The following is a 25,670-nucleotide window of genomic DNA, read 5'->3' as shown; positions in this document are numbered from 1 at the left end:
TTGCGTTTCATTTGTCCTTTCTTTCAGCTTTCTCTGAAGTGTAAAATAGTCTGTAATTTTATTTTCCCATTTATTATGGATCTAATGATCTGGTAGTATCGCTGTGCTTTGTGAGTCACACCCTACCTGCTGTGTGTTGGAACCAGCTCCCTGCACTTGTCCTTCTTTCAAGGTAGCATCTGCCTCAGCAATCATTTGTCATTTTTTTCCTTCCAGAGCTCCTAACTCTGAAGAATAGGCAAGCTGGAAGGCAGAAAAGTGATCAAAGAATTAATCATAATAGTAAAACCAGTTACAAATCAGTATCTGAGCCCACCACAGTACTACAGCAATCAGTTCCTGCTTCATCTGACATTCTTTGATGGGGGGGACTGAGAATCAGTCTTTCCAGCATACTGCTGCTTCATATGGGCTATCCAGATCAGGCTGAGATTTCAGCAAGAGTCAGATTTAACTTTGCAGCTCTCTTTTAACTAACTGTGCAGTAGGAAACAAGTCATAGTCAGAAAGTTAGAGTTTTATAGAACAGCTCGATGCCCTTCGGCCCATCGTGTCTGCACCAGCCATCAGGCGCCTGCCTATTCTAATCCCATTTTACAGCCCCTGCTCCATTGCCTTGCTTAGAACATAGAACATAGAAAAAATACAGCACAAACAGGCCCTTCGGCCCACAAGTTGCGCTGGTCATGTCCCGACCTACCTAGGCTTATATATAAGCTTACCTATAACCCTCAATCCTATTAAGTCCCATGTACTCATCCAGAAGTCTCTTAAAAGACCCTATTGAGTTTGCCTCCACCAGCACTGATGGCAGCCGATTCCACTCACCCACCACCCTCAGAGTGAAAGACTTACCCCTGATATCTCCTCCGTACCTACTCCCCAGCACCTTAAACCTGTGTCCTCTTGTTGCAGCCATTTCAGCCCTGGGAAAAAGCCTCCCATAATCCACCCGATATATACTTCGCAACATCTTGTACACCTCTATCCCCTCTATCAGGTCACCTCTCATCCTTCGTCTCTCCAAGGAGAAAAGACCAAGCTCCCTCAACCTATCCTCATAAGGCATGCCAACCAATCCAGGCAACATCCTTGTAAATCTTCTCTGCACCCTTTCAATCATTTCCACATCCCTCCTGTAATGAGGTGACCAGAACTGAGCACAGTACTCCAAGTGGGGTCTGACGAGGGTCTTATAAAGCTGCAGCATTATCTCCCGACTCCTAAACTCAATCCCTCGATTGATGAAGGCCAGCACACCATACGCCTTCTTAACCACCTCCTCTACCTGCGAGGCCGATTTAAGAGTCCTATGGACCCCGACCCCAAGGTCCTTCTGATCCTCTGCACTGCAAAGAGTCTTACCCTTGATATTATACTCCTTCATCCCATTTGACCTACCAAAATGGACCACTACACATTCATTTGGGTTGAAGTCCAACTGCCACTTCTCCGCCCAGTCTTGCATCCTATCTATGTCACGCTGCAGCTTCTGACATCCCTCCAACCTATCCACAACACCAGCAACCTTCGTGTTGTCGGCAAACTTACCTACCCATCCCTCCACTTCCTCATCCAGGTCATTTATGAAAATGACAAACAGCAACGGTCCCAGAACAGATCCCTGGGGCACTCCACTGGTGACCGACTCTATTCAGAAAAAGACCCGTCTACAACCGCTCTCTGCCTTCTGCAGGCAAGCCAGTTCTGAATCCACAAGGCAACAGCCCCTTGGATCCCATGCCCTCTCACTTTCTCGAGAAGTCTTGCATGGGGGACCTTATCAAATGCCTTGCTGAAGTCCATGTAAACCACATCTACCGCTTTTCCTTCATCAATGTGTTTAGTCACATTTTCAAAGAACTCCACCAGGCTGGTAAGGCACGATTTGCCTTTGACAAAACCGTGCTGACTACTTTTGAGCATACTAAACTTCTCTAAATGTTCATAAATCCTGTCCCTCAGGATCTTCTCCATCAACTTACCAACTACTGAGGTTAGAGTCACCAGTCGGTAATTTCCTGGGCTATCCCTATTCCTTTTCTTGAACATAGGAACCACATCCGCAATCCTCCAATCCTCCGGAACCTCTCCCGTCTCCATCGATGACGCAAAGATCATCGTCAGAGGCTCTGTAATCTCTTGCCTCGCCTCCCACAGTAACCTGGGGTACATCCCATCCGGTCCCGGCGACTTATCTATCTTGATGCTATTCAAAGTTTCCAACGCATCCTCTTTCTTAAAGTCCACATTAATACTTGCTATGATATTTCAGGTACTTATCTAAATGCTTCTTAAATGTTGTGAGGTTTACTTTCTCTACCATCCCCTCTGAATCACCTTCTCCTTAACTTAAATCTTTAACACTTATTATTGACCCATCTACTCAGGGAAAATATTCCTTCTCTCTCTCCTATGTATGTCCCTCATAATTTTGCACACCTTGAAGTTTTACCCTGTTCAGCCTTCTCTGCTCTAAGGAAAGCAACCTAATTTCACAGCAGAAATGCACCAGTATAGGCAATCTCCTGGTGAATCTCCTCACAATATTTTCTGCTGTAATTACATCCTTCCCATAGTGTGGTGACCAAAACTGTGCACAGTACTCTAGGTGTGACCTAACCAGCATTTTACACTTCCACCCTAATCTCCCAATGTGTACATTGGGTGGCACAGTGTCTCGCACTGCAGTATCACAGCACCAGGGACCTGAGTTCAATTCCGACCTTGGGTCACTATCTGTGTGGAGTTTGCACATTCTTACCGTATCTGCGTGGGTTTCCTTTGGGTGCTCCGGTTTCCTCCCACATTCCAAAGATGTGCAGGTTTGGTGGATTGGCCACGCTAAATTGACCCTTAATGTCAGGGAGATTTGCAGAATGAATACATGGGGTTACGCGGAAAGGGCCTGGGTGGGATTGTTGTCGGTGCAGGCTCGATAGGCTCAATGACCTCTCCCTGCACTGTAGGGATTCTACTACTGACAATGGCATGGACCCGGGTTCAATTCTGGTCTCGGGTCACTGTCTGTGTGCAATTTGTATGTTCCCCCCGTGTCTACATGGCCTTTCTCCCACAGTCCAAAGATGTGCAGTTTAGGTTGATTGGCCATGCTAAATTGCCCCTTTGTGTTGGGTTACAGGGATAGAGCCTGGCTGGGGTTGTTGCCAGTGTAGGCTAGATGGGCGGAATGGCTTCCTTCTGCACTGTAGGGATTCTATGCCTCAGTAAATAAAAGCAGGTGTTCCATTTGCTTACTTATCCACTTCTGGGATCTTCTACCATGAACCCACAGGTCCCTCTGGTCTTCCGTATGTGCGAACGTTCTACTATTCATTGTGTATTATTTATTCAAAATTCAGGGTTAAATTCCACTTGCCACTGTTTTGCCCATCTGACCAGCCCATCTATATCATCCTGTAATCTAAGACTGCTGCACTAAGTTTCAAACCATTTGTAAAATTACTGATCATAGCATCTCCACCGCCCCCCCCATTGTTATGAAGTTGGATATATAAGGTTAAAAATGTGGTATTTTACAAATGTAAATATTGAAAAGAAATGCTAAGAAAACCAAAATAAATCATATAGCATTGTCTCTTTAAAAAGCATGTGTCTTTATGCTTCGGATTTTAAACTGCAGGAAGCAGGCTGCAGAAGCAACACTTGTATCCAAAGCAGCAGCCAGAGTTCCAGCGAAGCAAAACAAGCTTTTCAATTGAACCAATGGGTTCAAGGCAAACACGCTGAGGCACAGAACCAATGGAATTCAAATGTAAGGTTTGTTGACAACCTTAAGCCATTCAAGTCACAGGAATACTGTGGGGTAATTCCAGGTATTTAAACCCAGACAAGGGGAGATGACAGTTAGAGCAACCTTGCCACCATTTTAGATTGAAGGAGGGAACGGCGAGTCTCTCAAATGAAATCCTGCAGTAATATATATAGCTTCATCAAATCACCATCTAACTGGGAGAAACCAACTCAGAAAGCATTCCAGACCAAAGCATCAGAAGAAAGTTCATACTTCCAACTGACGCCTAGTATTATATTATTTGAGAGTGACTATATTCTGCACTAGTCCTGAATGAGTCTTGTAATTGGAACAGCATTCTATTGGGGAATTTATTCAGTTTGCTAATTATTTTAATAAGCTTGTCCCCAGTTCTAAAATAAAAACCTGTTAATTGTTCATGATAGAGTGTGGCAGATCCTGCTTCAAGGTACCAAAACCAGTAGCTTCATACCATCTCTCGCACACTTCCTTAAGAATACGAGGTGAAGTACATCCCTTTTCGGGTGGGGGGTGGGTGGGGGGAGAGGGGTAGGGGCTTCCAAAGTTGCGCAGAGGGAAACATGACCTCCGCATCGTAACACCATTCATGTCCAGATCATTAAAGTTCACTACAAACAACTAAGGATCCCACACCCACCCCTGTGGTGCACCACTGAACACAGGCTTCGAGTCATAGCAACAAGCTCAGACTATCACCCTCTGCCTCCTGCCCGAAGTCAATCTTGGATCCAAACTGCCCAGTACCCCATGTCTCCTACCTTTTTGATCTGAATTCCATGGAGGCTGCACTGGCCTCACCTTAACACAGACTCACCTCTTTCTTGTGGGAACGCTGATGTCTCCCAAAGCTGCTGAAGGGAAGCCCACTCCCCTCACTGAGTGACACTGGGCAGTGTGGGGGAGACAGAGGCTGCACATGCGCGCTGAACCTCAATGTGACGTCTGGAAGGGGCGGGGCAAAGACTGCGCACGCGCAGATCTCGCCCCGTACTCAGCTTCCGGAAATCAATGGGAATTTTCCCCATTTCCCTCTCATCAGACACACAGAGCAAAAGCTTCAAACCCCTGTTGTCCTGGTGTGTGGGGGGAGTGCTCGGTGGAGAGGCTGAGTGAAGCTATAGCGATTGAAGCTCTGTGTTTGTCCCAATTAGATATTCAATTTGCAGTCATTCCCTGTAGCTTGTTAATGTAAAGTTTATTTAAAGTAAGGTTTATTTATTAGTCACAAGGAGGCTTACATTCACACTACAATGAAGTTACTGTGAAAATCCCCTCGTCTCCACAGTCTGGTGCCTGTTCGGCTAGCACTGAGGGACAACTCAGCATGGCCAATTCACCTAACCTGCACATCAGTGGACTGTGGGAGGAAACCGGAGCACCTGGGGGAAATCCACACAGAGATGGGGAGAAAGCGCAAACTCCACACAGACAGTGACCCAAGCCAGGAATTGAATCCAGGTCCCTGGCGCTGTGAGGCGGCAGTGTTAACCACTGTGCCAACCACAGTGTGTTTGTTATCACACTGTGACCCATCCCGTCAAATCCAGAGATTCTGCAAACTAGAACTTTATTATTTGACTGAATTTTCACCCTTTTCCAATTGTAAATTGAATGAATAGGTAAATCACCTTGGTTCACACGCTCCCCTGGTATACACACACCCCTGGTTTACACGCTCCCCTGGTTTACACACACCCCTGGTTTACACGCTCCCCTGGTTTAGACACTCCCCTGGTTTAGACACTCCCCTGGTTTACACACTCCCCTGGTTTACACACACCCCTGGTTTACACACTCCCCTGGTTTACACACTCCCCTGGTTTACACACTCCCCTGGTTTACACACACCCCTGGTTTACACACACCCCTGGTTTGCACACTCCCCTGGTTTACACACTCCCCTGGTTTACCCACACCCCTGGTTTACTCACACCCCTGGTTTACACACTCCCCTAATTTACACACTCCCCTGGTTTACACACTCCCCTGGTTTACACACTCCCCTGGTTTACCCACACCCCTGGTTTACTCACACCCCTGGTTTACACACTCCCCTGGTTTACACACTGCCCTGGTTTACACACTCCCCTGGTTTACACACTCCCCTGGTTTACACACTCCCCTGGTTTACTCACACCCCTGGTTTACACACTCCCCTGGTTTACACACACCCCTGGTTTACACACACCCCTGGTTTACACACACCCCTGGTTTACACACTCCCCTGGTTTACACACTCCCCTGGTTTACACACTCCCCTGGTTTACACACTCCCCTGGTTTACACACACCCCTGGTTTACACACTCCCCTGGTTTACACACTCCCCTGGTTTACACACTCCCCTGGTTTACACACTCCCCTGGTTTACACACTCCCCTGGTTTACACACTCCCCTGGTTTACACACTCCCCTGGTTTACACACTCCCCTGGTTTACTCACACCCCTGGTTTACACACTCCCCTGGTTTACACACACCCCTGGTTTACTCACACCCCTGGTTTACACACTCCCCTGGTTTACACACTCCCCTGGTTTACACACTCCCCTGGTTTACACACTCCCCTGGTTTACACACTCCCCTGGTTTACACACTCCCCTGGTTTACACACTCCCCTGGTTTACACACTCCCCTGGTTTACACACACCCCTGGTTTACACACTGCCCTGGTTTACACACTCCCCTGGTTTACACACACCCCTGCTTTACACACTCCCCTGGTTTACACACACCCCTGGTTTACACACTCCCTCTGTCTATAAACTCGTCTGGTTCACACACACTCCCCTTTTTTACACACTCCCCTGGTTTGCACACTCCCAGAGTTTACACACTCCTCTGGTTTGCACACTCTCCCTGTTTATACTCTCCCCTGGTTTGCACACTTCCCGCATTGACACATACCCTTGGATTTAACACTTCCCTGGTTCATACTCTTCCCTCCTTGCACATAATCCTCTGGTTTACACACTCTCTCCTCTTACTCACTGTCCTGGTGTGCACATATCCCCAGGTATACATGTTCCCCCACTTTACAATTCCCTGCTTCACGCCACTGGTATATGCACTTCCCTGGTTTCACAAACTCACTTAATGTTACACAGTCTCTGGTTTTAAACATCCTCTGGTATACACAGTCCCCTGTTTTACAACCTTCTCTAATCTGTTCTATTTCCAAAGCAATTCTATTTCCCTTTGAGGATGTATATATGCTTTTGGCACAGTTTTGGATTGTGATATCTATGTATTCTAATGCTGTATTCATACCGCATCTCACATCATCTGCTAATGCATGTGTTAGTGTAATATTGTTCTTCACTCTGATATTGACACAAAGCTGGGTACTGCAGTATTGAATCTTTTCTTCTACATTTGGAATGCTGCATCCAGTTCTGGTCGCTGCACTACCAGAAGGACGTGGAAGCTTTGTAGAGAGTACAGAGAAGGTTTACCAGGATGTTGCCTGGTCTGGAGGGTCTTAGCTATGAGGAGAGATTGATTAAACTGAGGTTGTTCTCCCTGGAAAGACGGAGGATGAGGGGCGACCTAATAGAGGTGTCTAAAATTATGAAGGGCATAGATAGGGTGAACAGTGGGAAGCTTTTTCCCAGGTCGGAGGTGACAAACACAAGGGGTCACGGGTTCAAGGTGAGGGGGCAAGGTTCAACACAGATGTCAGGGGGACGTATTTTACACAGAGGGTGGTGGGGGCCTGGAATGCACTGCCAAGCAAGGTGATTGAGGTGGACATGCTGGGATCATTTAAGACTTATCTAGATAGCCACATGAACAGACTGGGAATAGAGGGATCCAAAAGAATGGTCTAGTGGGCACATGTGCCCCAGGGATCTGTTCTGGGACCCTTGCTGTTTGTCATTTTCATAAATGACCTGGATGAGGAAGTGGAGGGATGGGTTGGTAAGTTTGCCGACGACACGAAGGTTGGTGGTGTTGTGGATAGGTTGGAGGCATGTCAGAAGCTGCAGCGTGACATAGATAGGATGCAAGACTGTGCAGGTGGACTTCAAGCAGGATAAATGTGTCGTGGACCATTTTGGCAGGTCAAATGGGATGAAGGAGTATAATATCAAGGGTAAGACTCTTTGCAGTGCAGAGGATCAGAAGGACCTCGGGGTCCGGGTCCATAGGACTCTTAAATCGGCCTCGCAGGTAGAGGAGGTGGTTAAGAAGGCGTATGGTGTGCTGGCCTTCATCAATCGAGGGATTGAGTTTAGGAGTCGGGAGATAATGCTGCAGCTTTATAAGACCCTCATCAGACCCCACTTGGAGTACTGTGCTCAGTTCTGGTCACCTCATTACAGGAGAGATGTGGAAATGATTGAAAGGGTGCAGAGAAGATTTACAAGGATGTTGCCTGGATTGGTTGGCATGCCTTATGAGGATAGGTTGAGGGAGCTTGGTCTTTTCTCCTTGGAGAGACGAAGGATGAGAGGTGACCTGATAGAGGTGTACAAGATGTTGAGAGGTATATATCGGGTGGATTATGGGAGGCTTTTTCCCAGGGCTGAAATGGCTGCAACGAGAGGACACAGGTTTAAGGTGCTGGGGAGTAGGTACGGAGGAGATGTCAGGGGTAAGTCTTTCACTCTGAGGATGGTGGGTGAGTGGAATCGGCTGCCGTCAGTGGTGGTGGAGGCAAACTCAATAGGGTCTTTTAAGAGACTTCTGGATGAGTATGGGACTGAATAGGATTGAGGGTGATAGGTAAGCCTGTATGTAAGCCTAGGTAGGTAGGGACATGACCGGCGCAACTTGTGGGCCGAAGGGCCTGTTTGTGCTGTATTTTTTCTATGTTCTATGTTCTATGAGCGGCGCAGGTTTGGAGGGCCGAAGGGCCTGTTCCTGTCCTGTATTGTTCTTTGTTCTTTGTTCTTTCTCTCTCTCGCTCGCTCTGTCTCAAATTCTGTGTGTCTCTCATTCATTTTATCTGTCTTTGGATGTCTCTCTCAAATTCTATCTCTCTCAATCTACTTCGCTTTCTGTGTCACTGTGCCGCCAATCTCAGTGTGACTCTCTATGTCTCTCTCTGCCTATTTCTTCCCATCTCTCACTCTCTGTTTCTGTGTTACTGCAGTAAGAATTCTCACAACACCAGGTTAAAGTCCAACAGGTTTATTTGGCAGCAAAAGCCACTCGCTTTTGGAGCACTGCCCCTTCACCAGGGACTTTAACCTGGTGTTGTGAGACTTCTTACTGTGTTTACCCCTGTCCAACGCCGGCATCTCCACATCTGTGTTGCTGAGCAGTGCAAGAGGATAAACTCAAGGTTTAGTGAAGAGATCATTTGCATTTTCACCTTGAAGAAAGGTGCACAATCAATGTAATTTTATGAAAACACATCTGATTGGCTGTTGCTGGGGAGTGAGGTTAACATACAATATGGGGGCAGAAAATACAGAGAGATGAACAAAGTGAATGGAGAATTTACGATTAACCAACATAACGTGGGATAAGTGTGGAAGAAAGCGACAATATGCCCTGGGAAGTTTGAATTGCAAAATCATTTTAGCCTGGGATTGTGTAGATGTGAATATTGTGCAGGAGAGAGTGTGTGATAGGGGCGGGGGAAACAGGAGAACATCACTGTGTTTGTGTGTCCGTTCAGATCATGAGATCTCCGCATCATTCTTGCGTAAAATAAAAATATTTTTCAATCAAATTCTCCCCCTGTATCCCTCCTACTTCTCAAAGTTAGATTTCAATGCAATTTCTATGTCGGTTTCCAAATTTCAGTCGAAAAGTGAGGAAGATGACAGCGATGGGGTGAGAGAGCGCGAACAGTACAGCAGCGAAACGGGATTTAATCCCAAATGCAGCCTTCACTCCGGGTGAAATCTTTTCTACAACAGACATTAGGATGTCAGACACAGTGAGGATTGAACGTGGGACAGAGTGGAGTCGGGATTTGAGTGGAAATTGAGAGTTTGGGACAAGAGAGAAACACAGAGAAGGCAGCAGCAGCCTGGAGCTGACAGCAGCTTGTCTCCGCCCCGTCCGCTCGCTGCCTTTAAGTTGCTCAGTGCCGCCTCCAGACGCTTCATTTCTCATCCAGTTCACATTGACGGAGAGATTTGGTGTAGAGTTCCGGACATGAGCGACAGTGCAGCCGCCGAAACGGCTCCTCCAGCCGCCGCCACAGGCAAGACAGCCAAGAAGAAGAAGGCAGCGGCTCCCCGGAAGAAAGCAACAGGTCCCAGTCTGGGCGATCTGATCCTCCAGATCGTGGCGGAAAGCAAGGATCGCACGGGGATCTCCGCTGCCGCCATCAAGAAGGAGCTGCGGAGCAAAGGGGTGAATGTGGAGAAACGGGTGGCTCTGATCAGGCAAAGTTTAAGGAGGAATGTGGAAAATGGAAAGCTGATTCAGCTCCGTGGTACTGGCGCCTCCGGCTCCTACAGAATCGCTCAGAAAACAGCAGAGCGGAAAACTGTAAAGAAGGTAAAGTTAGGAGCGGCCAGGAAAACCCCAGTGAAGAAAGCGGTGGCCAAGAAAGCAACAAAGAAACCAGCAACAAAGAAACCAGCAGCCAAGAAACCAGCAGCCAAGAAACCAGCAGCCAAGAAAACAGTCAAGAAAACAACCAAGAAGGCGACAACACCAAAAAAGAGCGTGAAGAAAGTGACACCCAAGAAAAAGATTGTTGTGAAGAAGGTCGCGAAGGGAAAGACATCAAAGGCCAAACCCAAAGCGGCTGCAGCAAAATCTAAGAAAGCAGGAAAGAAGTGAAATACGCCGAGCAAATCCTAAACCTCTAAACCCAAAGGCTCTTCTCAGAGCCACCCACCTCTCTCAGGAATGAGCTGAACTCCCCGCGGTCAATGAATCGCTGTCCCGGCGCTGGGAGCAGATTTCAGATAGAAATGTCAATCCAGTATTCCCGCTCACTCGCTGACATGTTCTAGACCCGGACCCCCCTCACACTCTGCACTCAAACACAGGGATGTTGCTGCCTCTCCCTAACCCGGGAATGGCTCCAGGGGAACACTCACACTTTGTGTTAGTTTGTTTATTCACAGATTCAGGGTGTGGGTGTAAAAGAGGAATCCTGGCGGAGAAAGCCCACCTCACAATTCAAACCACAAACACATTTTATCAGCTGGGAGAGATCTGAATAAAATTCTGAACCCGTCTGGGAGAGGAGTTGTCGGGAATGGAGTCGGAGCTGGGACTGAAATGGGAGGAGGCAGTTCGACTGGTTATAGAAAGGATTGCACTGAGGCGGAATGTTACTGACAAGTCTGGATTGAATAGATCGGGTTCCTAACTAGCTTGTATCTGATATTCCAGTTTGTACGTTTTGTTCCTCGCGCTCTTTTCACTTCTGTTTGAATTTGAATCAGAAATGTCGGTTCGAGCCGGCAGGAGGAGGAGCTGGATGGTGAAAGACATTTCACTGCTCTGTCTCTCAGTCTCCTTCCCGCCCCGCCTCTCTCTCTCTCTCTCTCGCTTTCTCAGTCAGGTCGGGGCGAGCTGTATAATAAAGGAAGCTGCAGCTGCTCCTCTCTCATTCAGCAGCGATTTGACTGAAGAAGAATCATGTCTGGCAGAGGAAAAGGAGGCAAAGGACTGGGGAAAGGCGGAGCAAAGCGGCACCGCAAAGTGCTTCGTGATAACATCCAGGGCATCACCAAGCCAGCCATCCGCCGCCTGGCTCGCCGTGGCGGGGTCAAGCGGATCTCGGGCTTGATCTACGAGGAGACCCGCGGGGTGCTGAAGGTTTTCCTGGAGAATGTGATCAGGGATGCGGTCACCTACACCGAGCACGCCAAGCGCAAGACGGTCACCGCCATGGATGTGGTGTACGCTCTGAAACGCCAGGGCCGCACTCTCTATGGATTCGGCGGCTGAACAAATCCACCCAATTCTCACACAAAACTCAAAGGCTCTTTTCAGGGCCGCCCAAATCCTCACATTGAGAGCCCTGACCTCAATACAGCAGCGGGCTGTTTCTCCATCTCGAATTTCATGCAGCTTTATCATCTCTTTAGGAATCGGACCATTCTGCATTATGCCTGTGACAATCCTGTTACACAACAAACTAGACTTTTAACAACACCAGGTTAAAGTCCAACAGGTTTATTTGGGAGCAAATACCATTAGCTTTTGGAGCGCTGCTCCTTCGTCAGATGGACTGGAAATGTGCTCTCAAACAGGGCACAGAGACACAAAATCAAGTTACAGAATACTGATTAGAATGCGAATCTCGACAGCCAACCAGGTCTTAAAGATACAGACAATGTGAGTGGAGGGAGCATTAAGCACAGGTTAAAGAGATGTGTATTGTCTCCAGACAGGAGAGCCCGCAAGTCCAGGAGGCAAGCTGTGGGGGTTACTTATAATGTGACATAAATCCAACATCCCGGTTTAGGCTGCCCTCATGTGTGTGGAACTTGGCTATCAGTTTCTGCTCAGCATGTGGAGTTTTTTCAAGGAGCAGCTACTGCGAGTCTGTGATAGGTATGTCCCTGTCAGGCAAGGAGGAATTGGTAGGGCTAGGGAACCGTGGTGCACCAAAAAAGTTTCTTTGTTGGTTAAAAAGAAAAAGGAGGCTTATGTTCGGATGAGACGTGAGCACTCGGGTAGTGCACTAGAAAGCTTTAGATTGGCTAAGAGGGAGTTGAAGAGCGAGCTTAGAAGGGCTAAAAGGGGACATGAGAAGACTTTGGCGGATAGGGTTAAAGAGAATCCTAAGGCGTTCTATAGGTATGTCAAGAACAGAAGGTTGGTTAGGGCAAGTTTAGGGCCAGTTATAGATGGCAGAGGGAAGTTATGTGTGGAACCGGAGGAGATTGGTGAAGCATTGAACCAATATTTCTCTTCGGTGTTCACGCAAGGGGACATGAATATAGCTGAGGAGGACACTGGGTTGCAAGGGAGTAGAATAGACAGTATTACAGTTGATAAGGAGGATGTGCAGGATATTCTGGAGGGTCTGAAAATAGATAAATCCCCTGGTCCGGATGGGATTTATCCAAGGATTCTCTGGGAGGCAAGAGAAGTGATTGCAGAGCCTCTGGCTCTGATCTTCAGGTCGTCGTTGGCCTCTGGTATAGTACCAGAAGATTGGAGGTTAGCGAATGTTGTCCCATTGTTTAAGAAGGGGAACAGAGACTTCCCCGGGAATTATAGACCGGTGAGTCTCACTTCTGTTGTCGGCAAGATGTTGGAAAAAATTATAAGGGATAGGATTTATAGTTATTTGGAGAGTAATGAATTGATAGGTGATAGTCAGCATGGTTTTGTGGCAGGTAGGTCGTGCCTTACTAACCTTATTGAGTTTTTTGAGAAAGTGACCAAGGAGGTGGATGGGGGCAAGGCAGTGGACGTGGTATATATGGATTTTAGTAAGGCGTTTGATAAGGTTCACCATGGTAGGCTTCTGCAGAAAATGCAGATGTATGGGATTGGGGGTGATCTAGGAAATTGGATCAGGAATTGGCTAGCGGATAGGAAACAGAGGGTGGTGGTTGATAGTAAATATTCATCATGGAGTGCGGTTACAAGTGGTGTACCTCAGGGATCTGTTTTGGGGCCACTGCTGTTTGTAATATTTATTAATGATCTGGATGAGGGTATAGTTGGGTGGATTAGCAAATTTTGCTGATGACACCAAAGTCGGTGGTGTGGTAGACAGTGAGGAAGGGTGTCGTAGTTTGCAGGAAGACTTAGACAGGTTGCAAAGTTGGGCCGAGAGGTGGCGGATGGAGTTTAATGCGGAGAAGTGTGAGGTAATTCACTTTGGTAGGAATAACAGATGTGTTGAGTATAGGGCTAACGGGAGGACTTTGAATAGTGTGGAGGAGCAGAGGGATCTAGGTGTATGTGTGCATAGATCCCTGAAAGTTGGGAATCAAGTAGATAAGGTTGTTAAGAAGGCATATGGTGTCTTGGCGTTTATTGGTAGGGGGATTGAATTTAGGAGTCGTAGCGTTATGTTGCAACTGTACACAACTCTGGTGCGGCCGCACTTGGAGTACTGTGTGCAGTTCTGGTCCCCACATTACAGGAAGGATGTGGAGGCTTTGGAGAGGGTGCAGAGGAGGTTTACCAGGATGTTGCCTGGTATGGAGGGGAGATCCTATGAGGAGAGGCTGAGGGATTTGGGATTGTTTTCGCTGGAAAGGCGGCGGCTAAGAGGGGATCTTATTGAAACATATAAGATGATTAGAGGTTTAGATAGGGTGGATAGTGATAGCCTTTTTCCTCTGATGGAGAAATCCAGCACGAGGGGGCATGGCTTTAAATTGAGGGGGGGTAGTTATAGAACCGATGTCAGGGGTAGGTTCTTTACCCAGAGGGTGGTGAGGGATTGGAATGCCCTGCCAGCATCAGTAGTAAATGCGCCTAGTTTGGGGGCGTTTAAGAGATCCGTAGATAGGTTCATGGACGAAAAGAAATTGGTTTAGGTTGGAGGGTCACAGTTTTTTTTTATTTATTTATTTTTTAACTGGTCGGTGCAACATCGTGGGCCGAAGGGCCTGTTCTGCGCTGTAATGTTCTATGTTCTATGTTCTAACTGCGCTGTCGTGTGTTGTGAAGGCCGCCTTGGAGAACGCTTACCCGAAGATAAGAGGCTGGATGCCCGTGACTGCTGAACTGCTCCCCCACAGGAATATGTCACATTATCAGTAACCCTGAAGATCAGAACAGAATTCCCACTCACCTGAAGAAGGAGCTGAAGGCTCCGAAAGCTTGTGGCTTTTGCTACCAAATAAACTTGTTGGACTTTAACCTGGTGTTGTTAAACTTCTTACTCGGATAGAAAGACACAGTGGCTTTGAGATAGCAAAATAGTGAACAGAATGTGTCAGATTGGAAAACTTGCTGCAATTTCCTGTTAATCATTTATTACCATTAACATGTGTGGATATTTTAAGCTGATGTATCTTTTTATTCCATTCCTTCAGTCGGTCTGCTGCGATTTCAGTCCCTTCGACCGTCGAAAGCTGTTTTTTAATCACTCCTTGAATCTACTGAATCCCTGCAGTGCAGAAAGAGATGATGTGGAGATGCCGGCGTTTTACTGGGGTAAACACAGTAAGAAGTTTAACAACACCAGGTTAAAGTCCAACAGGTTTATTTGGGAGCAAAAGCCACACAAGCTTTCGGAGCTCCAACCCCTTCTTCAGGTGAGTGGGAATTCTGTTCACAAACAGGGCATATAAAGACACAGACTCAATTTACATGAATAATGGTTGGAATGCGAATACTTACAGCTAATCAAGTCTTTAAGATACAAACAACGTACGTGGAGTGAGCCAAGGCCATCCCCACATCCCCACTTCTTGCCTTCAAACAACCGCACAACCTCAAACAGACCATTGTCCACAGCAAACTACCCAGCCTTCAGGAGAACAGTGACCACGACACTACACAACCCTGCCACAGCAACCTCTGCAAGATGTGCCGGATCATTGACACAGATGCCATCATCTCACGTGAGAACACCATCCACCAGGTACACGGTACATACTCTTGCAACTCGGCCAACGTTGTCTACCTGATACGCTGCAAGAAAGGATGTCCCGAGGCATGGTACATTGGGGAAACCATGCAGATGCTGCGACAACGGATGAATGAACACCGCTTGACAATCACCAGGCAAGACTGTTCTCTTCCTGTTGGGGAGCACTTCAGCGGTCACGGGCATTCGGCCTCTGAGATTCGGGTAAGCGTTCTCCAAGGCAGCCTTCGCGACACACGACGGCGCAGAGTCGCTGAGCAGAAACTGACAGCCAAGTTCCACACACGCGAGGACAGCCTCAACCGGGATCTTGGGTTCATGTCACACTATTTGTAACCCCCACAGCGTGCCTGGACCTGCAGAGTTTCATTGGCTGTCTTGCCTGGAGACAATACACATCTTTTTAGCCTGTCTTGATGCTCTCTCCACTCACGTTGTTCGTATCTTAAAGACTTGATTAGCTGTAAGTATTCACATTCCAAACATTATTCATGTAAGTTGAGTCTGTGTCTATATATGCCCTGTTTGTGAACAGAATTCCCACTCACCTGAAGAAGGGGCTTGGAGCTCCGAAAGCTTGTGGCTTTTGCTACCAAATAAACCTGTTGAACTTTAACCTGGTGTTATTAAACTTCTTACTGTGCAGAAAGAAGCCATCCTTCATGGTGAAGTGTGTGTGTGACACTGTGTTTTGCGCCTATCACTGGGAGTTTGCTCCCAGCCTGTTCTGGCTCTATCACGGAATGAATCTGAATGTGTTCCTGGTGCGAAGGCAGTGAGGAAAAGTTTGCAGTGAAATTGGCGGTCTTTTTGGCGGTGAATTTTGAAAATCAGGCGCCATCCGAGCTCAGCCAATCAGAGCTGGCAGCCTGTGGTTGCTATGAGGGTGATTGGATAGGGCTGTGGCGGGAGCCAATCAGTGGCGCTGGGCGGTGCTTCAGCCAGTTGAAAAAGGGAGGCTGGAAGCCGCTCTGACATTCCGAGTTGCTGCGTTTGAGGAGATGGCCAGAACCAAGCAGACAGCGCGCAAGTCCACCGGAGGGAAAGCTCCCCGCAAGCAGCTGGCTACCAAAGCTGCCCGCAAGAGCGCTCCAGCCACGGGCGGAGTGAAGAAGCCTCACCGCTACCGGCCCGGCACTGTGGCTCTGCGGGAGATCCGCCGCTACCAGAAATCCACCGAGCTGCTGATCCGCAAGCTGCCCTTCCAGCGCCTGGTGCGGGAGATCGCTCAGGACTTCAAGACCGACCTGCGCTTCCAGAGCTCTGCCGTCATGGCCCTGCAGGAAGCCAGCGAGGCTTACCTGGTGGGGCTCTTTGAGGACACCAACCTGTGCGCCATCCACGCCAAGCGAGTCACCATCATGCCTAAAGACATCCAACTGGCCCGCCGCATCCGCGGGGAGCGCGCCTAAACTGCCCGGACCCACTATTGGCCTTTCAAATCCAAAAATAAACAAAAGGCTCTTTTCAGAGCCACCAAATCCATCAAAAGGAGCAGTAATTGGCATGTTGTGCGTCTTCGGTTCCAGTGTACCTGGCATTTGCTAACTCCCAATCCGATTTTGCAGCTGTTGAATCCGAATAAGCCATTTTTACGTGATTAATACGACAAATGTGGGTATTTGGGCCTCGTTCTGCTGCCCGTCCAGCGATCTAGAAATGATTCCCGATTCCCAAACCGCATGCAGGGGAAGGGCCTCTGTTTCTGCTGTGATATGGTTTCATTCATGGGCTGTGGGTTTCTCTGCGTTTCCGTTGTCCCAGATTGCATGTCGGTTTGAAATTCATTTGGGTAAAGATAGTAGCTTCCCAAAAGGTATTTCGTTTTCTTAACCCATTCCATCGTCTGCGTGGTGGGATTCGAACCTTTGTGTTCTCCGGAGAATTATCATAGGTCTCTGTATTGCGCTCCGCTACTGCCTCCCTCTTCCACTCCAGTTACGGAGTTCACGTAATAAAAGATACCCTTCGAATATTGTCTGTGCGCGGCCACCCAGCACCTATACTTTCTAAACCGATTTTCCAACAATTAGACTTGCTGGCTTGTTTGACTGTCATTCGTTTGGAGGTTGCGTATAAAATCTTGCCGTGCAGGTTCAAGCCATTCGGCTATTCGAGTCCGCAACGACAAAAGTTGTGCGAATTAGGAAGATTGCCCATTCGAAATTGCCCCTTGTCCGAGGAATTGGCAGGGTTCATACATGGGGTAATGGGGATCGGGGATCGATGAGCAGAATGGCCTCCTGCACTGCAGGGAGGAATCCCTGATCGAACATCTGCTCCATAATTCCACGTATTTACCCCGCTATTCCTCTACACATCTTGGATATTAGGCAGCACCCCGCCCTGAGCGATGGTCACCTCTCCCAGCAGCATGTTGTATCCTCGTCGTTGCGCACGGCCAGCTGGAGGTGTCTGGGGATGATGCGGCTCTTCTCCCGGGCCGCGTTGCTGGCCAGCTCCAGGATTTCAGCCGTCAGATACTCGAGCACTGCAGCCAGGTAGACCGGGGCTCCGGCACCCACACGCTCCGCACAGTTGTCCTTTTTCAGGAGCCTGTGAACACGGCCCACCGGGAACTGCAGTATTTCTAAAAGAAAATTCACATCCAAAATAAAGGCGGCAACCTTGCGGAATCTAAACTTTTAAAGTAAACCGTCGATGTATTTGTAAGTTAAGGAACAAGTTACAAATGGAAATTAGTCCGTAGTTAAAATATTGAATGAACAAGATTTACACGGTCGTCCTACCTCTTTCTAATGGTCTAAATTTAGTCACAAATTCCAAGTTCATTTTTACAATCCGGAGTATGATCAAGATGAATCTGGCAATTGTTTAAACCTGTCTGACCAGGAGCCAGAATGTCTCATTCACCGCCCCCTGCAAATAGTCTAATGTATCCATTTTGTAATAGGCTACAAATTCAGTGTCAAAAGCGGAGTTTTCACTTTTGGTGCCAGCTTGCCAATATGGAGACTGACGTTTCGACACCAGTAAGGTTGATGTTTAGCAAACTGAATGAGAGCATTCTTTAACTCAAAGAAACGGACGCATTTCCGATTTATTCGCTCTCTGTGCAAACCCAGCGACAAGGGCGGATATCAGAGCGCAGCCAGGGTCACCGAGCAGCCACTAAATGTAGCGACTTTACGAACAAAACACGAAGATCCACGGGACTCATTCTGCATCACTCAATACTCTGAAACACATCAGAAAATAAAGTTCAAAGTACATTATTATTGACGATAAAACATCAATTACTAAAAGTGGGCTTAGCTACTTCATAGAAGTTGTGGGTGGCTCTTAAAAGAGCCGTTGTGTATATTTTTCAGTGCATTGTGTAGTTTTACTTGGAGCTGGTGTACTTGGTCACCGCCTTTGTCCCCTCCGACACGGCGTGTTTGGCCAGTTCCCCGGGCAGCAGCAGGCGCACGGCGGTCTGGATCTCCCGGGAGCTGATGGTGCTGCGCTTGTTGTAATGGGCCAGGCGGGAAGCTTCACCCGCGATGCGCTCGAAGATGTCGTTAACGAACGAGTTCATGATGCTCATGGCCTTGGAGGAGATGCCGGTGTCGGGGTGAACCTGCTTCATCACTTTGTAGATGTAGATGCCGTAACTCTCCCTCCTGGACCTCCTCTTCTTCTTGCCACTCTTGGTTGTCGGTTTCTTCAGGGCTTTCTTGCCGCCCTTCTTGGAAATTTGCTGCTGCTTCTTGTCCTCACCCATTCTCGCCTTCAATTTCAGAAAAGCAATAACTGGAGCGGGCCCCAGAACTCAGTATTTATCGACTCAGACGCGGCCCAATGCAAATGAAGGATTGGGGACGACAATTTTCCCCATTGGCTGATTCACAATGATGTCAAATCGCAATGTTCTATCTGTCACTGATTGGTTACTTTCGATAGCGAATCAGATTCACTGCTCGTCACAGCCACAATGTCAGAATGACAGAGGTTTGGCAGTGCAGTGGGCCATTCGACTCATCCTGTCTATGCTGTCTCCGGATTTGCAACTCACTCAGTCCCCGTTCTCCTGCCTTCCCTTAGGAACATTGCACAATCTTTCTCTTCACAGAACAGCTTATTCCAAATGTGAACTCTTTCTTTGAACCAGCCTCCATAATACTCTCGAGCGGGGCATTGCAGTCTAACCAACCCCATGCATCAAAAGATTTTTTCTTTCACATTGACAAGCAGTCATTTCAGTTCCGTGTTCCCACCTGCCTGATTATGTCATGCGGGGTGTAATTTCTCCAAATGAACTCAGCCCATGCCCCTCAGGGGTTTGAGAGCCTCTATCTAATCTCCTCTCCGCTGTCACTTCTCCAAGGAAGTTTGGACTTGTCCATTTTATGCATCACAGAATCCCTTTTTTTAAACCCCATTCTTAAAGTTACAAAGCCAATACTGAGAGTGGACAGGACGGAATCATATCCATTCCTTGTGTGATGACACTGCACTACCAGTATGTTTTATGTTTAAGAGGGAGTGCTTTAACATTCAGTGTTTTGCTACGAATATTTGGCTTGTGTGAAAGGAATACAACAGATGCTGGAAAGCAGGATAAGTATTCCTTTTCATCATGTAAGGCTTTATTTAGCAGGAGACTGAATGAGTTTGTTTACCAAAAGAGATGACCTTTTTTGGGCTTTGTTAATAGGGGCAGAGAGTACAAGAACAATGGAGCTTTGTTCAATTTGCACAAGTCACCTGTATGCCTCAGCAGGAATGTAGGGTCCTGTTCGGTGCACCCGACATTAGAAAGGATGTGAAGACCTTGGAGGGATTGTGTTACAGGGTCATATAGTCATGTGATACGAGAAAAGGAAGGAGTTAGGTTTGTGCCTGAGAAAAATAGCTGTCTGAGTTCAGTTGCTGGAAAGGCCTGATAAAGTTAACAGCCTCCAAGCAACTCTCTCTTTACATAATCTCTCTGGAACCTTCAAAGCTGTGAGCAAAGGTTAAGCAAGTTTGCATGGACGTCCAAACTATTTTAAGCAGGTTTTAAGTCTACAGCAAAAATAACCAGCACGTCTTTCAGACTGTGGGAGGAATCTGGAGCACCCGGAGGAAAACCACGCAGACACAGGGAGAACGTGCAGACTCCGCACAGACAGTCACCCAAGCCGGGAATTGAACACAGGTCCCTGGCACTGTGAGGCAGCAGTGCGAATCACTATGCCACCGTGTCGCTACATCTTGAAGTTGTGCCCCGTACACCCAGTGTTGGTCATTATTATATACACATTATATATATTTCAAACAAACAATAACAAGGGTCCCTTAGAAACATAGAAAATAGAAGCAGGAGCAGGCCTGTTGGCTCTTCGAGCCTACTCTGCCATTCATTATGATCATCAAATTCAATATCATGAACCCACCTTTGCCCCCATATCCCTTGATCTATTTAGCCTGTAGAGCTATCTCTACATCTTCTTGAAACCATACAATGTCTTGGCCTCAACTACTGCCTGTGGGAGTGCATTCCACACCTTTGCACTCTCTGGGTGAAGAAATTTCTCCTCAACTCAGTTCTAAAAGGCTTCCCCCTTAATCGTACACCGTGATCACTAATTCTGGACACCCACACCATTGGGTACATTCTCTCTGAATCTACCCTGTCTAATTCTGTGAAAATGTTATAAGCTTCTATGAGATCCCCTCTCACCCTTCTGAACTCTGGTGATAGAATCCTAACAAACTTAATCACTCCTCATATGACAGACCTGCTTTCACAGGAATCAGCCTGGTAAACCTTCGCTGCAGTCCCACTACAGCAAAGAACTTCCTCCATCAGATAAGGACATCAAAACTGCACACAACATTTCAGGTGTGGCCTCACCAACCTATACAATTGCAGTAAAACATCCCGATTCCTACACTCAAATCCTCTTTCTATCAAAAAAAAGTACAGAACAGGAACAGCTCCAAGTCTGTGCCAATCATGCTGCCCAAACTAAGCTTAAAATAAACCTGTTGGACTTTAACCTGGTGTTGTGAGAATGCTAACTGTGACCACCCCAGTCCAACACCGGCATCTCCACAACATAGAAGATCATGGACAGTTGGTACATGGAAATCACACCACATGCAAGTTCACCTCCAATTCAAAGACCACTATGACTTGAAATTCTATCACCATTCCTTCATTGTCATTGGAGTAAAATATTCACTCTTCCTACCTATCTCGAACATGGCTGTACCTTTCGCAGACAGCATGGTGCAAGGAGGTGGTTCTAAGATGACTAGTGCAGAACAAATTGCTCACCTTTCTCTGTTCAAAGAACAAATATAATCAGTCTGGTAAGTGATCTGTATGTGAAATACATTTGATCTGCATCTGTTCATCACTGGTTCATAAGTCATTCTATATATGTGGTTGTGGGATGAATTTTCATCATTCTTTGAGTTCGTTTGTGAGGTTCTATCTCCTTCAATATCGGCTACTTTCTTTTCTGTCATTTTCTGGTATGTGAGCATGAATACAATTCAATATTAGATTGTCGCTGGGATGACTGCAACTAAAGGATTCACGCTGTATGTTCTAGCTCCTTGAGATGCACATGAATGAATGTGTTCTGTATCTGTCACACTCATTTATGTTTTTGTGATTGTATGATTTATTCTCTATCTGTCAGTTTGGTACTTTGTGCACATATAGGATTCACTCTGCAGCACTCAGTCTCCAATCACAATGTACGAGAGATCAAGTTTTTTTCAGTCTCTTATCCTATGTGAATGTTGTTATCAATCTGTACGTTTCTGTAATTGTGATCTTCAGTCCTTGGGACACTGTCAGTGTGGCTCTCTATTTTTATCACTTCAACTTAAGGGTGTGAGTGTCATCTATTGCAGCTGTGTTGTTATGTCCTAATTCTGCAAATGCTAGGCCCTCCATTGGAATGGGAGTGTGGTTTATATTCACTATCTTGTCCTGTACACCAGTATGGCCTATTTTCTCTTCCTGCCATTCTCTGTTAATAAATCTGAAAGCTAGTTTACTTCTGTACCTGTCAGTCCGTGTGCTGTATGTGAAAGGTCTGTACATTATGTACAGTTTTCTCTATGATACAGTGTCTGAGATTGAGATGAATTAAGTACCTGTCAGCCCATGGAATCAAATACAATGTTAGAACATAGAACAGTACAGCACAGAACAGGCCCTTCGGCCCACGATGTTGTGCCGAGCTTTATCTGAAACCAAGATCAAGCTATCCCACTCCCTATCATCCTGGTGTGCTCCATGTGCCGATCCAATAACCACTTAAATGTTCCTAAAGTGTCTGACTCCACTATCACTGCAGGCAGTCCATTCCACACCCCAACCACTCTCTGCGTAAAGAACCTACCTCTGATATCCTTCCTATATCTCCCACCACGAACCCTATAGTTATGCTCCCTTGTAATAGCTCCATCCACCCGAGGAAATAGTCCTTGAACGTTCACTCTATCTATCCCCTTCATCATTTTATAAACCTCTATTAAGTCTCCCCTCAGCCTCCTCCGCTCCAGAGAGAACAGCCCTCGCTCCCTCAACCTTTCCTCATAAGACCTACCCTCCAAACCAGGCAGCATCCTGGTAAATCTCCTCTGCACTCTTTCCAGCACTTCCACATCCTTCTTATAGTGAGGTGACCAGAACTGCACACAATATTCCAAATGTGGTCTCACCAAGGTCCTGTACAGTTGCAGCATAACCCCACGGCTCTTAGACTCCAACCCCCTGTTAATAAAAGCTAACACACGATAGGCCTTCTTCACAGCTCTATCCACTTGGAGTGGCAACCTTTAGAGATCTGTGGATATGGACCCCAAGGTCTCTCTGTTCCTCCACAGTCTTCAGAACCCTACCTTTGACACTGTAATCCACATTTAAATTAGTCCTACCAAAATGAATCACCTCACATTTATCAGGGTTAAACTCCATTTGCCATTTTTCAGCCCAGCTTTGCATCCTAACTATGTCTTTGCAGCCTACAACAGCCCTCCACCTCATCCACTACTCCACCAATCTTGGTGTCATCAGCAAATTTACTGATCCAGCATTCGGCCCCTTCCTCTAAGTCATTAATAAAAATCACAAAGAGCCGAGGATCAAGCACTGATCCCTGTGGCACTCCGCTAGCAACCTGCCTCCAATCCAAAAATTTTCCATCCACCACCACCCTCTGTCTTCGATCAGACAGCCAGTTTCCTATCCAATCGGCCAACTTTCCCTCTATCCAACACCTTGTTTCATCATCGGGGACCTTATCAAATGCCTTACTAAAATCCATGTATATGACATCAACTGCCCTACCTTCATCAACACACTTAGTTACCTCCTCAAAAAAGTCTATCAAATTTGTGAGGCATGACTTGCCCTTCACGAATCCATGCTGACTATCCCGGATTAATCCGCATCTTTCTAAATGGTCGTAAATCCCATCCCTAAGGACCTTTTCCATCAATTTACCAACCACCGAAGTCAGACTAACCGGTCTATAATTACCAGGGTCATTTCTATTCCCTTTCTTAAACAGAGGGACAACATTCGCCATTCTCCAGTCCTCTGGCACTATCCCCGTGGACAGCGCGGACCCAAAGATCAAAGCCAAAGGCTCTGCAGTCTCATCCCTTGCCTCCCAAAGAATCCTCGGATACATTTCATCAGGCCCAGGGGACTTATCGACCTTCAGTTTATTCAAAACTGCCAGGACATCCTCCCTCCGAACATCTATTTCCTCCAGCCTATTAACCTGTAACACCTTCTCTTCCTCATAAACATGGCCCCTCTCCTTGGTGAACACTGAAGCAAAGTATTCATTCATCACCTCGCCTATCTCTACTGACTCCATACACAAGTACCCACTACTCTCCTTGACCGGCCCTAACCTCACCCTGGTCATTCTTTTATTCCTCACATAAGAATAAAAAGCCTTGGGGTTTCCCTTGATCCGACCCGCCAAGGACTTCTCATGTCCCCTCCTAGCTCTCCTAAGCCCCTTTTTCAGCTCAATCCTTGCTAACTTGTAACCCTCAATCAAGCCATCTGAACCCTGTTTCCTCATCCCTACATAAGCTTCCCTCTTCCTTTTCACAAGACATTCCACCTCTTTCGTGAACCATGATTCCCTCACTCGGCCATTTCCTCCCTGCCTGACAGGGACATACCTATCAAGGACACCCAGTATTTGTTCCTTGAAAAAGTTCCACTTTTCATTAGTGCCTTTCCCTGACAGTTTCTGTTCCCAACCTATGCCCCCTAATTCTTGCCTAATCGCATCATAATTACCTCTCCCCCAATTGTAAACCTTGCCCTGCCGCACGGCCCTATCCCTCTCCATTGCAATAACAAAAGACACCGAATCGTGGTCACTATCTCCAAAGTGCTCTCCCACAACCAAATCTAACACTTGGCCCGGTTCATTTCCCAGTACCAAATCCAATGTGGCCTCACCTCTTGTCGGCCTATCCACATATTGTGTCAGGAAACCCTCCTGCACACACTGCACAAAATCTGCCCCATCTGAACTATTTGACCTACAAAGGTTCCAATCAATATTTGGAAAGTTAAAGTCCCCCATGACAACTACCCTGTGACCCCCACACATATCCATAATCTGCTTAGCAATTTCTTCCTCCACATCTCTATTACTATTTGGAGGCCTATAGTAAACTCCTAACAACGTGACCGTTCCTTTCCTATTTCTAACCTCAGTCCATATTACCTCAGTGTGCAGATCCCCCTTGAAGTGCCTTTCCACTGCCGTTAAACTATCCTTGATTTACAATGCCACTCCTCCACCTCTTTTACCAGCTTCGCTACACTTACTGAAACATCTATACCCCGGAACATCCAACAACCATTCCTGTCCTTGTTCTACCCACGTCTCCGTAATGGCCACAACATCGTAGTCCCAAGTACCAATCCACGCCCCAAGTTCATCTACCTTGTTCCGGATGCTCCTTGCATTGAAGTAGACACACTTCAACCCACCTTCCTGTCTACCGGTACCCACCCTTGACCCTGATACCTTCCCCAGTACCTCACCACCCTCACTGACTTCTGGACTACAACTCCTTTTCCCACTCCCCTGACAAATTAGTTTAAACCCCCCTGAAGAGCCGTATCAAATTTCCCTCCTAGGATATTGGTGCCCCTCTGGTTCAGGAGCACCCCGTCCTGTTTGTACAGGTCCCACCTTCCCCAGAATGTTGTGATCTATTATGCGTTGAAGTCTCCAACATTACAGGTGAAAGTTACATTGTGAAACTTTCAGTGCCTGGAAGTGAGTGTGAGTTTAGTTCTACATTAGTTCCACATTCATCAGTCATTACCCAGGTGCATGTGTGCCTGATTCATATATGTCTGCTACTGTATATAAATATTATTTACATTCTGGATCT

The 25,670-nt window shown here is 47.0% G+C and overlaps 4 protein-coding genes across 4 annotated transcripts; 3 read left to right on the top strand and 1 right to left on the bottom strand.

Annotated features, from left to right (window-relative positions):
• Nucleotides 1-9,907: 9,907 nt before the first annotated feature.
• LOC144494050 (histone H1-like) lies at nt 9,908-10,543 on the top strand. The gene has a single exon (XM_078213626.1). The coding sequence runs from the start codon at nt 9,908-9,910 to the stop codon at nt 10,541-10,543; it is 636 nt and encodes a 211-aa protein (XP_078069752.1).
• An 810-nt stretch (nt 10,544-11,353) lies between these two features.
• LOC144494049 (histone H4) lies at nt 11,354-11,665 on the top strand. The gene has a single exon (XM_078213625.1). The coding sequence runs from the start codon at nt 11,354-11,356 to the stop codon at nt 11,663-11,665; it is 312 nt and encodes a 103-aa protein (XP_078069751.1).
• A 4,335-nt stretch (nt 11,666-16,000) lies between these two features.
• LOC144494048 (histone H3) lies at nt 16,001-16,693 on the top strand. The gene has a single exon (XM_078213624.1). The coding sequence runs from the start codon at nt 16,283-16,285 to the stop codon at nt 16,691-16,693; it is 411 nt and encodes a 136-aa protein (XP_078069750.1). The 5' UTR covers nt 16,001-16,282.
• A 1,879-nt stretch (nt 16,694-18,572) lies between these two features.
• LOC144494201 (late histone H2B.2.1-like) lies at nt 18,573-19,008 on the bottom strand. The gene has a single exon (XM_078213803.1). The coding sequence runs from the start codon at nt 19,006-19,008 to the stop codon at nt 18,628-18,630; it is 381 nt and encodes a 126-aa protein (XP_078069929.1). The 3' UTR covers nt 18,573-18,627.
• Between the last annotated feature and the right edge of the window lie 6,662 nt (nt 19,009-25,670).

Source organism: Mustelus asterias, chromosome 5, assembly GCF_964213995.1.
Source record: "Mustelus asterias chromosome 5, sMusAst1.hap1.1, whole genome shotgun sequence".
Taxonomy (NCBI): Eukaryota; Metazoa; Chordata; class Chondrichthyes; order Carcharhiniformes; family Triakidae; genus Mustelus; species Mustelus asterias.
This window is presented reverse-complemented; position numbering and strand designations above follow the sequence as displayed.

Coding starts and splice junctions, on each gene's coding strand:
- LOC144494201 (XM_078213803.1), bottom strand. CDS start 19,008: ATGGGTGAGGACAAGAAGCAGCAGCAAATTTCCAAGAAGGGCGGCAAG.
- LOC144494049 (XM_078213625.1), top strand. CDS start 11,354: ATGTCTGGCAGAGGAAAAGGAGGCAAAGGACTGGGGAAAGGCGGAGCA.
- LOC144494048 (XM_078213624.1), top strand. CDS start 16,283: ATGGCCAGAACCAAGCAGACAGCGCGCAAGTCCACCGGAGGGAAAGCT.
- LOC144494050 (XM_078213626.1), top strand. CDS start 9,908: ATGAGCGACAGTGCAGCCGCCGAAACGGCTCCTCCAGCCGCCGCCACA.